This window comes from Battus philenor, unplaced genomic scaffold (assembly GCF_028537555.1).
Source record: "Battus philenor isolate CCGP_79_NKW_IND1 unplaced genomic scaffold, ilBatPhil1.0.hap1 SCAF_27, whole genome shotgun sequence".
NCBI classification, from domain to species: domain Eukaryota; kingdom Metazoa; phylum Arthropoda; class Insecta; order Lepidoptera; family Papilionidae; genus Battus; species Battus philenor.
The window spans coordinates 4546938-4563440 of record NW_027181690.1 but is presented as its reverse complement, the minus strand read 5'-3'; the positions used below and the strand labels follow the sequence as shown (position 1 = coordinate 4563440).

The following is a 16503-nucleotide window of genomic DNA, read 5'->3' as shown; positions in this document are numbered from 1 at the left end:
TTATGACCCAGGCTATTGGGAGCCTCTCGTACCACCTATCTAATTTGGGACAAGGACTTTATTTACACATAATTTTTTTCAGAATTTTATTTTTATTCGACATTTACTTTCATACTTCTCACTTTCTTTTATTCTTTCCATTTATCCTTCACAATATTTTGTAATTTTTGTTCTTTCATTCCTTCTTACTTTCATCGCCTTCCTTTCCTCATCTTTTTACCCTAAGTTGGCTAGATACATTTTTATTTTCCAATCTTTATCTTTATTTTGATATCACAGATTTGTTTGGAATTGAACTTTTTAATACATTGCTAGACTTGTCTTATATTCTATTATTATTTGATAAGTTCGTTTACATGTGCATTTATTTCATTTTTGATTCCAGTTTTTCTATTTGGTTTTGTTCCTTTTAATAGCATTACTTACCACCTTGCGAGCAAACGATAGGAATGATGGGCAAAGGTTGTTGTCGCCGATCATTAAGGCAATGCTTTTCATATCTACTTTTAAGTTTAGTCGACGTTTCTAGGGCACTGCGCATCTAATGGGTCTATGTTATGCTCGGGGCTTTCCTACGAGATCGAATCGGAGCAAAAGAGATCCCGAACCAAAGTAACCGATATAGTCTAATAGATTAGCAAATTGAAGTGGAAGTGGATATATGAGGCCTATATCGCTTAGAGCTGATGGCCTCAAAGTTCTGTAGTGGAGTCTATGGACCGACAAGAGTAGCGTAAGACGTCCGCCCACAAAGCAGACAGATGCCCTTGCTTAGGTCATCAAAAGACGCTAGGTGTAAGTCGCTTCCCACCGGTCTTATTGAAATTCTTTAGGAAGGTCTATGTCTAACAGTGGATTTACTTACTATAGCTAAAATATGATGATGAATCATGACATAGATTAGTGGAAAAATACAAACGTAAAAAAATACGAACATAATCGGAGGTGGAAGAAAATTAACGTTCGTAAGAAAAGGACCAATATTTAGCCATTTCCGCACATGCAGTGGTAGTCGTGTCACAAAGTGCATCGCCCGCCAGCCCGCTGATAATTGCGCATGCGGCAAACAATGGGAATTACACAACTACCACTGTTAAATTACTCAACACGTGTTTCACCCCTCCACGGGCATCCTCAGGAGTTATGTTACACCGATTAGTGCCAAACACAGAGTGCTACTAGCTACTAGTGGCCACTGCATGTGCGGAAGTGGCTAAATATTGGTCTTTTTCTTACTTAGGGTGGACTTCCACAAAATAACGCCTGATTCCATTAAATAATTAACGTTCGTTCTCAATGGTTTCTTAATTACAGAAAAGTCATGTCTATCTTGAAATGCTTTAACGAAATCCATGGTTGGTAAAACATTGTGGAGTGTCTTTAGAGTTGTTAGAGTTGACTTGATAGTCTAAGCCCAAAGGAAAGTATAACAAACTTATCTTTTTTATATTCTAACCATATTTATATCACTATTTTCACTATATATTACTATTTAATATTCTTATGCATAAAGACTAGATTATCAGATATTTTAAGATCTTCATAAACATACCGCAATTTTTTTTTCACAAAAATTCTTTCTAAAAGACAGAAGTAGTGTAGAGGATAGAAGAGAGTACAAATAGTAAATAAATAAAATAGATCCAATCATCTGTTACTACTTATCTAACTATTAACGGTTTAGCTAACTGTTTAAGCATTAGCATGTACACCTTATCCTTTAATGTCGAAAACGGTTTTGATAATTACAAAGTGCATTTTAAAAAAAGAATAAGGTCATCGTAAACAGAAAAAAATTCTTCAAAGAATTAAAACATGTTTATTACTTTGGAAACGTAAAATAATGTATAATAGGAATTTTATAGCAAACGCAAAATAAAAACAACCGACGGGAGTCACGCGAGTGTGTACCGAGCTTTATTAAATAAAACATTTCCACCTTAGCTTACACATTCAATTAATTTTATTACAACTTTACCTACACATTTATCGGGTGGAGGAAAGTTACTTGTGCACGGACTTGACTTCCACTTAATGAAGAAGAAAATAGAGTCATGTGTGATAGAAATTGTGTATATTACATATATACTGAGACTAGTTACAATCTTGTACTATTTACAATTTAGACAAAGGCAGTGACTCCATCATTGACGCCGTTCGAATTGAAATCGGCGTTCGCATGTGCAGGAATAAATTAACACTATAATTTATTGTAGAATTTTTTAAAGCCCTCGTTTTTAGGGACCTATCGTTCACACCTACATGTAGAATAGGGACTTAGATTACAATTTTAATAATTTTTCAAGTCTTAATTTTTAATTTATTTTACTTTCTTCTTCCATGCTTCACAATATCTTCTTATATTTAATAACGCTCATCCTTCACAAATTTTAACATTCTATGCATGTATTACATTTTTTTCAGCCATCTTTCATCCCTCACCATCATTTCTGAGTTATCACAGATTTTCATTTTTGGGAATTAAAATACATTATGTCACAGCTTCTGTTTTACTCGTGTCTTTTTTTTATTTCTTATTTGTAAACACCTGATCTATGTACCAATTTATTTTGTAATATAAATAAAATAAAAATGTGAGGTTTTACCTGCCTCTGCTTGCATAATTAAGTCTCATTTCTACTACGACTCTCTATCACATCATATTTTTAATGGCTCCCGTTATTGACGATCTCTCCTCGTACAACCCTGTCTTGGCTTCACAGGGACAGTTTGCTTAATCATTAATTAACATTTTGTTTTTTCACTCTTCTTACGTCCTCCCCCCTCCCGAATACCTCTCACTCATTCTTCTTTTTTTATCCGTCACATTATCTTCCATTGCTGTCCATGTCTTCACATTTTATACCTTGTCTCTTATCCTTCACCGTTTCTCCTTGATTGCTTCTTTACAATTTCGATTCATTCATTTATTTACTTTATTTCACATTTCGTTATATTCCAATTTCTTATTTTTATTATTTTAACTTATGTATATATTACATTATCATCTTTTGTTTTTAATTACTACTGTATATTATTACCATTTATCACTTTATTTACTACCTTTACTTTTTACTCCAAGAAGATCAGACAGCTTTCTTGTTTATTTATCAATGAGGCGATATTCCCTTCTTCTATTATTTCGTGCAACCGAAACTGGCATTCAACCCGTAACGCGCTAAATATCATATCATATTGTGACTCTCTCGTTTTCTCGTGAACTCTATACATACTAGACTGTAACGCGATAAACATTTTATCTGCTATAAAATAATAAGCCAAGTATAAGACAGTAGGGTTTTTCATAGTATTATATGATCTTGGGTGGACGCTCCAAGAAGTAACTAAGCACATAGGCTCCTGAAAGAATAATTCTTTCTGGTCACTGTTTCGCGACAAGGTATACCAGTAATTATTTATAGCCTTCTAGCACGAGAGAAAGTAAAATTACGTTTACTTCTTGGCATATAAAACGCACAATTAAATAAACACTAACATATAGTTTTACTAATATCTACTCATTAAAATTAAAAAAAAAAACGTTTGGCAACGTCATTCCAAAAAATAATAGTATGCGTTGTAAGAGGATACTTAAAACAAATGTTCGCAAAAAAATTTTCCTAACGATCATGCTGCTATACCACGGATGCTATTGTAGGGATAAAAAAATCTTCGAGTAACGATTGCTTTAAGGTGCGTATGGATAGATCCCGACCCTCCTGACTTAAACGATGTGTGTGATATGTGACTGTGATATGAGTGTACTCATATCACAGTCTTCCGATCTATTTTTTTCTATTGTAAAAACTGCATCACAATAGAAGGAATTATTTAACCCTTAATAACCTAGAGTTTCAATTTTGATACCAATCTTTTAAACCGAATGTTCACATTTCTATTAGATTTTTTTATAGCTTGGCTGTACGAATTTTACTGTTGTATAATATTCTTTCCAACGAAATTAAATAAAATCTATTTTTCCGTTCATGTAAACCCTCAAGCAAATACAGTAATATTAAAAAAAATCACTTTCGTAAATCAGGCTACTAAGGGTTAAATTGACGAAGTTGTTTGACAAATGCTTTGCTATCGAAGACATGAATCTGAGACGTGACGGTTTACGGTGGCGTTTCTATGAAGGTTCAAGATTACGTAAAGAGCAACGGAGGTGGCTTTTTATGGAGCTTCGCTGCGAGATTCAATCACAAATAAAAAGGGCAGAAGAACCAAAGCCACAGACGAAGAATTGCGCTTCTAAAGAGCATCTTAGTCAAGATCACAGGAAGTCGCTGAATACGGGCAACGCTAGACACTGGTCTACAATGACCGCATTGTGCAGATTTTTAGTATAATACGTGCGACGTATATCTAGAGTGTTCTACGATCAAAATGGTTGCCATATCCGCATTCTATATGTGTGTTGTTATTGATTACCACATTATTGTAAGGATATTACGTATTACAAACTAATGTGAACAATGATAATAAAACGGTTAAGGGCTGTGTTTAGTCTTAGCTCGCGCATTCGCGTTTATGTTAGATTTAGTTCATTTGTAGCATATGCCATGCAGAATGCGTATATCGGCTAACATAATGATGATAATAAAAATAAATTGTCTTCTCGAGTGGCTTTATTTGTGTAATACAAAAGAACGGGACCCAAAAGCGTTTGCTTTTTCTTTACCTGCCTTTAGACTATTCATATAAGGAGAGGTTATTACATTTTAAAAATAAAACATTACATTGAGTTACACAATAATGTCAACGATAGGACGCATATCGCGCATCAAGCCCCGTCTAGTATCAACACTATACACCTATACAGCCTAGTTCCTCTTCGTGCAACCGTCTTCGTTGAAACTGGGATACGATCACTCAGAGCTAATTTTTTAGCTAGCGGAGCTCCTGGTTCCGCGGGCACAATACCGATGAAGCTGCACAAAAACCAATAGGGCTAGCACCATCAACTTCAAACAGAAACAACGCATGCAATAAAATATTATGATAGATATTACAATTTGTAAATCTCACATTAAAGGCTAGCTACATGGTCACCATCACAGCGTCTATTTCTGTCAAATAATGGTGCATTAATTTAACTGTGTTCCGATTTGAGAGATGCTATAGATAGTGTAAATACACAGTTAATGAGAACGGTGTGTATATTATTAAGTCTAAATTGATTGCTATATAAATGTTTCAAGCCTTGAAAAATGTCGTTATGGAAAAACTATTAGTCGACTTAAATTAAAACACATTCTATAGCAAATAAATGTTATTTTTTATTTACATAACTCTTCCATGTATTGAGAATTACGTATATTATATTAGCGAACGTTTCATTCATGTGTGAACACTTCGAATAACTGGCCCCTATAGACCCAATACTATAACGAGAATACATAAGGTGTGCTATTTAAAGGTATAATCAAAGGTTAAAACTAGAATTTAATATTACCAAAGTAAATGACGTAAACTTCGCTCATGTTTTATTATATTAGCGACTTACAAACATACATTCTATTTATTAATATATTAAACGTAGAAATATTTAACAGAGTTTTAGAGAATTGTAGAAAATTTGACTATTTTATATAGCACGAGTGTGGTGAGCGGGTTTTTTAGACATAAGTTTATCTAAAAGGTTTTAATGCAAATATATAATATATATTATATAAATATTTCTATGTTTACTTCACTGTCAACTATTTGATAGAATAATACGTATGTATATTCAAGCTATTCTTCTGGAGCTCACAAGTTTTTAGAAGTAGTAAAATCAATCATGTTATTGTAATAGCATCTCCCTATTAGTTTCTTGTTTAATCTATACTCGTGTTTATTTATAGTATTTATGGTTTCCGTTATAAATAACTAAATAATTATCTTTATGCCAGCTAGTGTGTCATGGGCACGTGTTTAATGGGACCGGTAAATTGTAATAATAATAACAGATAATGATACGCTGCGACTATGAATATATCGTTAGCGTGATTGCTGACGTTTACTGACCGCACCTGAACCCGAACTATTTATGTCAATTATTGTAATAGGGTGACAATAAGATTAAACATACAGTCCTTAATGCAATTTATGTTACAGGAGTATAACTAGTAGATAATGGGGAAGAAATTCGATTGCTTCTGACAATTTATTTTCTGGATTAAAAATGAGATGATAGTATCAGAAAAACTCCAATTCACAGCATAGTAAATACTTTTATTTCACTTTTAATACTCTTATAGGCCAGCTAGCATAGTTTTCACTAGACAATTTATCACTTTGATGGTTATCGAACGAGTGACCGAGCTCCGGACTCAATAATCAAAACGCTGTTTCAACCCCACCACTCTCAATCCTTTTACCGGAAGTTGTCACAAAAGAGTGAAGGGGTCGAGTAGTGTTGCCATTTAAGAAAAATAAAATTATCTTTTATAAAATTATTACAATAGTAAAGTATAAATTGAAAGCGTACTACAATAATTAAACTTTACTTAGGACCTTAATTCACTGGGTTTCCAATTTATAGTATTTATTTTCAGAAGGTTCAAAGGTCCTCGAGTGGCGACCACGCGCCAGTAGACGCGATGTGAATAGGCTCCATCGTCAGGTGGACCGACGATATAGTAAAGCGAAGTAGCTGGATGCGAAAACAGATAATCGTAGCACTTATTGGGTTAGGCCTATGCTTTGTACTCATAGTAGGCGTCCATCGGCTGAAAAGCAGAAAAAGTATTTGCAAACTTTTAATAATTAATATCCAGTGACAGTTCGTTAACGTATTAGTTTATTATGGGCACTTATCAGATCAAATGGCGTTTGGAACTATCGTATTTTGTTTTAAGACTAATCCAAGTATTGTTTTTTTTTTTATTTAATGTCATGAGGCGTTACCCTGCGGAAGTCCATCCTAAGTAAGAAAAGTACCAATACTTAGCCTCTTCTGCACACACGGTAGTCGTGCAATAAAGTGCACCGCCCGCCAGCCCGCTGACAAATGCGCATGCGGCAAACAATGCGAACTACACAACTGCTACCGTCAAACCACTCAACACGTGTTTCTCCCCTCCACGGGGCATCTACAGGAGTAATGTTACACCGATTAGTGCCAAATACAGAGTCACACTCTTGCACGACTACCACTGCATGTGCGGGAGTGGCTAAATACTATATAGATAATATTAATATATAAATAGCATTAATAACATAGAACTATTCATCCTCAGCAATACATTGTATCTTATTGTCTCAATGCTTCCAACATCAGACCGACTCAACAATTTCCAATAGTGAAAATCTACAGATTATTGAAAATTTTAACTCGAATGCGTTGTCGAAGTTTTCGGACCAAAAATTTTACATAGCACAGCGCCTACGTTTACTAGCTAAGATGGTAAATGATCATTATTTCAGCCGTAAGACATATACCTCCTCCATAGATTTTCAATAGGACCGGCTGGAAGTGGCTTCCATCCAATGTAAATCACTCATGAATGTTACTCTGCTAGACATTCGACGAAAAATACCCAGAAACAGATGGCTGGAATATGTAGAGGAAGATATCTAGAGACATCTTGGCAAACAACAGCAAAAGATAGAGCGAGATGGAAGAGGATCATCGATGAGGCCAAATTTCATAAAGGGTTGTAGCGCCACAGAAAGAAAAAGAAGAAAGAGACGTTCGACGGTCATCGTGGCGATCTTTGGTAGAGACCTATGTCTTGCAGCGGGCGTCTATCGGCTGGAATAATGAAACGATTTTGTCTAAATTATATGAATTAAGTGACAACACATGAGTCTCACTCAGCCTTTGCCTATAAATACCTAAAAACCTTCGAGAGTGACAGCCTTTGAATCCAATGAAATAACCAATATCGGACCTTTTTTATTTTGTGGAAAAGATCGTACATGGTACCTTACGGTGCGGCTGTAATGATCGTTTTTCTTTCACAGTCTTTTTTCAATTTATTAGCAGAAATATAGAATGTCGTCGCATACTGCAAAAGTTAAATTAATTAAGCCCAGACTCCTTAAAAAGGTTTTATATAATTAAATTTAAAAAAAGGCCTGTGTTTACCCCTTTCAGCGCTAAGATACTTAAAATTTGGTGAAGGTATCAATGAAAAAGCGAACAGGGTTAACCAATGATAAAAACAAATAACTGAAACTAGATCTAGAGAAAGCTTGACCCAGGCTCCATCTGAAAAATAGAATCCGATAACAAATTTTATCTAAATTTTCTTGTATTTTGCATAATAATAGTATGCGTATATTTATAAGTAGAGTAAAGTACATAACACAAACACAAAGTGACGCCCAGAAAAAACTCAGGCCGAAACAATAAAAGTACGAATGTGTGAATGAAGTTTTAAAAAAAAATTATAAAGTAATAACAAATATGACACAGTGTAAATCCACAAATAAAGATATCTGTAGTTTTACTGTAGAGATACCAGCGTACAAAAATTACAGGTTTTTGTTTTAAAATTATCTTTTATGTTTTTTTAAGGTTTCAGCTGTTTGAACATAGTTTATGCCACGGGCTGATTTCTAATACACAGACGGAGCGTAAATTTGTGGTTTAGTAAATAAACAAACTGTTTTTTTATAAGCAGCTTATCCTAGACTATTTTTAGAAATGAGAGCCTGGAGAGATTGAGTGTGTACATTATTTACAATTTTGTACTATTTACAATTTCGAATGAATTCAAATTGACTTTAGAAATGTGAAAAAGTAATTTAACTTTAAAGTATTGTGGCCGTGATGGCTAGTAATACGATGCGTTTTAACGTAAATGATACAAATAATTTAAGTCTAACATAAACTATAACGCGAATGCTCGAGTCAAAATTGTAAACATAGCCTTTATTTATTATACCATCACTGTTCACAATACTTTGGTAATCAATAATAACACACATATGAAATGCGGATGTGGCAATCATTTATCTTATAGTACATTCTAGTGATCCGTAGCACGTACGTACTGATCCCGCGGTGGCGTGCGAGCTTAATCTACTCCCCCCTTTATGATAGCAGGTAGGGGGCTGCGACTCTAGCCTAAGACGTTGAGGCACTGGGCCACCGCCGTGTTTTTGTAGTTTTGACAAAAGGCGTCAAAGAGGACACTAGGGTTTTCGTCAATAGGAAGCATAATTCTTTCGTTGTTTCCGCATTGGAAGGGTTCTTCATTTCTGAAGGTACCTCATCATAAGGTACCTCACTGAATCTAAATGATTTTGCTCTTTCTTTTTGTTTTCTTTTTTTCTTTAAACATGTCTATGAGTGTATATATCGAAGAATAACAGTTTTGTATACGTCCCTGTAAGTAAAATTATACAATAATACTAAAAAAACGTTTAAAACCACATTTGACGGTTAATTGTGCGCCAGGCGTTCGAATCAGAGGATCGCGTGTGACTCGAGCCGCTAATGGACGCGTTACAGCCACGATATGCTTCCGTCGTAATTGTTTGGTTTCCGAAAATGTACTGTTTGAGGTCAGTTGCTTATTTCAATTATTTTTCTATAATATTACAAAGTTAACTGAGCAAATCCTTAGTATCCAAGAATTGTTATGGGCGAATCCTATCTAGGATACGCCATGCTTTACTTTCTAAAATGATTATTCTACGAGATGTCTAATACTTTCCTTTTCTTTGTTTTAAATTCAAAATAAGAGTATATTATTAAATAAATATATGTATCATTTACATAGTACATAATATATACATTTAATATTGTTAAATGTCATTTAAGAAGAGCAACTGCTGAGTTTCTGGCCGGCTCTCCTCAACAAGCCAGCACTCCATGCCTGCGGTAGCTTACTACTTATAATGATAAAGTAATTGACGGTTCAAAAGTGCATATAAATGCCTACTTGAATAAGGATGTTATGAATTTAAGTTAGACTTTTTTGTTAGCTTACTAAGATAATTTTAAAGCTAGGTTTTCACGAGATTCTTACATACGAGGGCCAAACTGAAAGTTTTTAGAACTGGCAACTTAAAAGCATTATATTAAAAAAATAAGTTTAAATTTTGAAAATAGAACTCTTTACCAATAATATTGAGTATACATTTCATTCATTTGTCATTTGTTTTACGATTTGGCGGCAAATTGAAAATTGTCTGTGCACGTCAGAATGAATTTAAGCCGAGAAAATTTTCGTGCAATGATTTTTTATGACTTTCGATGTCATATAAGTCAACAAGAAAGTTATGATAGACTTCGATTGGCTTTTCACGATGAAGCCCCATCTCGTGCCACAGTTTACAACTGGTTTAATGAATTCAAACGTGGTCGAACTAATCTCACCGATGATTTGCGTGAGGGACGGCCTTCTACAGCGACGACTGAAGACAATATCAGTGTTGTGCGGCGTATGATAGAGACTGACAAAAGAGTGACCTATCAGCAGATTCGGACAAGTCTAGGCATAGGTATGAGTCAAGTGCACAAAATCCTCCATGAACATTTAGCGGTCAGGAAGCTTTGTGCCCGCTGGATACCGCATAATTGGACCGAGGCTCAAAAACTCCGCCGTGTTGATTGGTGCCGAGAAATAATCCAAAAATTTAACGGAGGTGACTCAAATGCTGTGTTCGACATACTAACGGGTGACGAAAGCTGGATTTACTGTTATGATCCGGAAACCAAAAGACAGTCTGCTCAGTGGGTGTTTCCTTCCGAAGAGTTGCCAACTAAAGTGAAGAGAGGTCGAAGTGTTGGAAAAAAGATGGTGGCCTCGTTCTTCGGAAAGACAGGTCATTACGCGACAGTTGTCTTAGAGGATCAGAAAACGGTTAATGCAGAGTGGTACACTAACAACTGTTTGCCACTTGTCTTGGAAAAAGTTCGAGAGAAACGACCACGCAGCAGGATCCTCCTTCATCACGACAATGCCTCGTCGCACACCGCCAGGCAAACGATCGACTATTTAGCGACCTCAGACGTGGAATTACTGGGTCACCCGCCGTATAGCCCCGACCTCGCACCCTGCGATTTTTATTTATTCCCGAAAATAAAAGAAAAACTTCGAGGAAAACATTTTATGGACGCCGAAGAAGCAGTGGCTGCGTTTCAAAACGCCGTCGAAGAGACCCCTAAGGCCGAGTGGGCAAGGTTCTCAATGGTTCCATCGAATGCAGCGATGTATTGATGTAAATGGACGCTATTTTGAAAAGTTATAATAAAACTAATAACTTGCTAGAATGCTTAGTTTTTGATTTTCTAAGAACTTTCAGTTTGACCCTCGTAAGTACCGATATTTATCTAAACTTAAAATAAAATAAACAAATTCTTACTGCGTTCTTAAAATATTTCATAAAAACTTAAACACTTTAAATGTTTGTATAATCAAAATTTCGTCGAATTTTCTATAATTTAGTAATTTTCTGTGCACTTTCAAAGTAGAAAGTGCCAAGACAAGATACTAAATATGTGTGAAATTAATATATAAAATGTAATACTTAATTTAAAATGAAAACCAAAATTTTATACTTGTTAAAAGTTATCGTATAATTGTATTTAAAAATAATACAATGCCGTCAATTTATTTCGATTTAAAATTCAACAGATCCACATGACTCCCTTTTATTCGTTCGCATTAAATCAACAGGGTCACGGACGACATACTTGCGATGGCTCGGCCGAGCACGGCTGCCATTGCTGCCAGGAATATCATACAGCAATTTCACAGGTACGTTACTTTTATACAGGTATTTATATTATACCGAGAATTTTATTTATAACATAAGTAATAAACAAGTCAGGCATTCACGTGATGGTAATTTGTGTTCTAAAACAAACTTTATTATCATCATGATCGATTTAACCGTGGAACGTTCTCTACTGGACTAGACTGTCTCAGATTAGACATTGTGAGTAGTAGCTGGCTCATTCTCCTTTCGGTGGGTTCTTTTCTTTAGCGTTTACCTCCGTAATCACCGCTTCCTTTGCATCATCATTTCAGCCGAAGGGTTTCCACCGCTCAATATAGGCCTCCAACGTAGATTTTTATTAGAACTTGTCGGTATCCGCTTGTATCCAGCGTGTTCCAACAACCTTAACGTGATATCTCTCCACATTGTGGGTGAATATCTCCACGGGTACGCAACGTTTTTCGTGTCAAAAGTTTTTCAATAAGAACTATGACAAAAAATATTCTTGGAAAGAGTAAAGTTATAGAGGTAATTATAATAATGAACAGATGTCGCTTAATCAAAGTTTCGTTATTCATGGATCTTAAGTTTTAAGACAACAATTGTTTCAATTACATAGGCTCTAGGCGTTTATTTTTTTTGGCAGAATGCCACTGTTGGCATTGGCATTTTTAGTTCCAGTAGGTTAGTAGGGAAAGAGCCCAGAATGCGTTTAAGTTAATCATTGTTTTATGTAACTAAACTCAAAGGCGTCTTTAAGAGTCACGACACAGTTCATGATCGCATTGGAAGGCAACTAAGTCCTTAGGTCAGATCATTAGACTAATGTTACGTGTAGTGATCAGGCGCAAAGGTCCCCAAGAGAAGACCTTGTCTTCAGGTGATCAAGATAAGCAATTAACAGACGAACTCTTTGAAGTAATGCTAGCGATAAATTTAGACAGCAATAATGTGTTAATAGTGACACCGTCATATTGACGAATACTCGTAAATTTCATGTGGGAATCCCTAATCTCTTATAAAATCAACCGTTGAAAAGGATTCACGAAACGTTTTTCATTAATAAATACAATTGCAGTATTAACAAGGCCAAATGCATTCGTTATTGCTTTAAAATTGTTTTAACCTCGTTAGCGGTTCATTTACAGACATAACGTGTAGTGCATATATATTACTTAACAATGTAAGAAGAGTGACACAATAGCATTTGTTTGTTTATAGTTTTAGAAAAGGTTTGTGAACAACATCCATGTTTTTCTTTTTCATCAAGACCACGGAGTACTCCACCAAACAAACCACCGAATATTTTACTATGGCATTTGTGGAACTGTTTGGTCATCTTTAATGTTCCGGCTTTCAATTACGCTCAAAAAAAAAAACTCTTTGTTAAACAGTTTCTAAATTTCGAGACCGTGTATCGACAAGCACAACGTACTACTTTACTAAGGGTGTCGGGAAACGCTGGATCAGACTACTTCTAAGAGGTATTATTAGGAGACTTATGTCCAGCCGTGGGCATCCTACAGCTGAAATAATAATGATGATTATAGTATGAAGAAAGCTGTTAAAAGAAAGCTGCGGACGTTTTGAAAAAACACCGAAAGAGGAGTAGACCTAAGGCAGCGATGCATAGATTTTCAAGAGAACTGTTTTGAAAAACCCTATACCAATTTAAAAGTCGTCACATATATTTATTTCAAAATCTTTCAATCTCACCAAAGAAATAAGTTATAAGATATGTAATAATTTCTCTTTCATCTTTCATGTCTACTAAACATGCACCAAAAGTTTAAATAGTGTGATGTTAAAAAAGCGAATAAATTTACCTTTTATTCAAGTATAATCTTTAAACTTTAACGTCATGTATTAATATTCTAGCTAACAACAACATTCACGTTAGAAAACAATACACACAAATGTTGCATTAAACTAATTAAAACTTAAACAGGTTATTCATTATTCAACGTATTTGAATTATACAGTACCCTTGATGTATAATTCAAATACGTTGAATCCTAACTCGCATTATCTATGCACATTTATGCTCTTGCAAAACTACCACCTCTCCTTGTATATATTTTGTAGATCGCTTAGGAAAACCACCGCCATGCGTGTCTTCCACCAAACAGTCATCTTTATCATCATTATCATATCCGCCTTGTTTTTAATACATTGCTCACCATTTTTTTGGTTACGGAAAGAATTCTTCTGGTTATTCAAAATACTCTGCCTCTAGAGGGAGGATATGGTTGTGGAGTTCCCAATCACTAAAACCCCCTCGATAGTCCCTCTCGAACCACTCAAAGGAGTAAGTTCATACGGAACCTTTTATTTCTGTAGTCCCTCGCGCCCGGCTTTCGTGCATAGCTCGTCCCACGGTATAAGTTGTTTAAATTAGTGTACTTTAGTTATACCACTATGATGGTTCAAGAACACGTAGATCTGCCGTCTTTTTACACCCGCTACTTCGAAGGTCTCGTTTCTGGTAGAGGAATACCGTTGTCCCGAACGCCATCACGAGATGCAATGATGGCCTTGTCTTCGGTTACTTATGTCATCTATCTTTATTAATTTATCTCTGCACCGCACAAAATAGTTAATTGGTAGAGAATACCTTCGGCAATAAGTTCACCATTGCACTGTGTATAGGTATGGAAATAAGTAAATAAAACCACGTTTGAAATTTTTATTAAAGTATTAACCCAGTGACTGACATAGAATTACATATAATAATTGTTACTTGCTATTTTAAAATTTTGTAACATCTTAACGCATTTTTAAATTTCTCTACAATTGCTGTCGCATCAAATACGACTATATGGCGACGTGTTTGAAGATCTATGTTTCTTTATTAGTTGGGGAATTCGGACAGTGATAAACTTGCAGACACCTGGAGAACACGCCAGCTGCGGACCTCCTCTCACCAGCTCCGGGTTCACATACGACCCTGCCATCTTCATGGCCAACGACAGTGAGTTCCTAGTTTTTAGTAATTTCTTGTGTACGAAAATCAGAATCTATCTAATGGAATCCTTCAATTTAAAATATAACGGGAATAGCAAACGCATACCGATGTGAGAAAAACTCATAAACACAGTTAAGTTTTTTTTGTCATCACTTTTATAAATATCACTAATAAAGTTACTAAAGCAATTCGTACACAAGCTTTATTATAATTTTAAAATCAATTATACTATTATTTTTTTACAAGTTTGAGTTTGATGATTTTTTTATATTTCCATGTTAATTCAGAGACTTTATACGGGAGTTTATAGTAGATGCGTATACAGTTGTCTACAACGAAGCTATCTATTTTATTCCCGGAGAAAAGTAGAAATTTCCTTTATAATATCTATATGTCATTTTTTATTAGTTAATATGTTTTTTTTAAGAAGTTATTTGTTGACTGTATTTTGACATAAGTTTTATTTTTACGAAACTTTCTAGTCTTCAGACCTCATATAAATAATCAGTACAGCATGTTTCAGTCTGTTGTGTACTGTGGAAGTTATCGCTAATAGCTTCTTCTGGACATTTTAACCATCACCAATGTATTCTGTAATATAAAAAGTAAAAAAACTGGTCGAAATTAAGGGAATATGTGTCATATAACATTTATGGAAATAAATATCATGTTCCATTTAAGTAAATAAATTGATTCGTTCACATAATGAACGACTTTCGGTTGTTTTTGCATATGCAATACTATTGTAACAGTTCCAACAGACTTTGTACTGTCGGTTATTGACCTGTCGTATGGCAATGAAAAAAATAAATTAATGCATACGTGAAACAAATAAATGAACACCTTGTAAAAAATGACATTTTATAATCGATGTACTTAACCTGTACAAATGTTAAACGACGATATAAACCTTTAGAGCGAAATCAATTGCGAACAGTTTTTAATTTTGTTTTCCTATAAAGTATTAGCAAATATAAAAAAGTTGTAAGTAGTAAAGTCATTTACAAATTGTGACATGACCAAAAGAAACATGAAGTCATTTATAAAGATAAAATACAGTTTTTGTTTTCAGTATATTACTATAACTTCGCGTGGCCTGATTATGGCGAGGCGAGTCTGAGTGGGTTGCTAGACATGGCCAAGGTGTTGTCTTTCGCCTTACAAGAGGGCAGGGTTGCCATACACTGTCATGCAGGTAACTTCAAACATATATAATCACATTACGTGGTATTTGGGCGGCTTTAATATGGTTCTAATGATTTCTGCCTAAAAGAATAAAAATTACAAGTAGTACTTTGTACAAATATCACTATCATTACCTAGTTACGAGGTCACTAAGAATTTCGAAATGGCATCGAAAGCTCGAAAGTTCGAAGATTGGATGCACCAAACATTTTTGACGGCAAATGGGGAATACATTCACCTCCTTCAAAACTTTAACATATATCACCCATCATCTTGTATACGATAAATATTGTTAATAACTTCTACCGATATAAAACCCCAGTTATCTGACCACGATTAGTTTAAAATGATGCATTATCATGCATTATTACAAAATAATTGAATGCATGCAATTTTTGCTATGAAGTAAACGTGTCCTTGACTATTTATCCTAAATTGTTAATATTATAAATTTAGATAGCGCCATCATATTAGTTTTAGAGATTGCCACACATTTATTTATATTGATGATTTTATGGCAGTGTTGACAGGCAGGTATCACAGGAAGGCTTCTAAATCATGAAATTTTGATTGTTTTATAATAAAATCTGATTGTATTTTGATTAATCCCAGACATAACTATTATACAAATCGGACTCCTTCGAAGTTTAAAGCCTAATAAAATCATAACGGTGTCCTTCTAGAAATGT

General features: G+C 34.8%; 1 protein-coding gene across 1 annotated transcript in view; it reads left to right on the top strand.

Annotated features, from left to right (window-relative positions):
* LOC137925455 (uncharacterized) overlaps positions 1 to 16503 on the top strand; it is a 35635-nt gene that overhangs the window by 7585 nt on the left and 11547 nt on the right. Inside the window, exons 3-5 of the mRNA XM_068768898.1 lie at positions 11622 to 11702; positions 14520 to 14635; positions 15702 to 15824. Coding sequence (XP_068624999.1) covers positions 11622 to 11702; positions 14520 to 14635; positions 15702 to 15824 — 320 coding nt within the window. The remainder of the gene's footprint in view (positions 1 to 11621; positions 11703 to 14519; positions 14636 to 15701; positions 15825 to 16503) is intronic.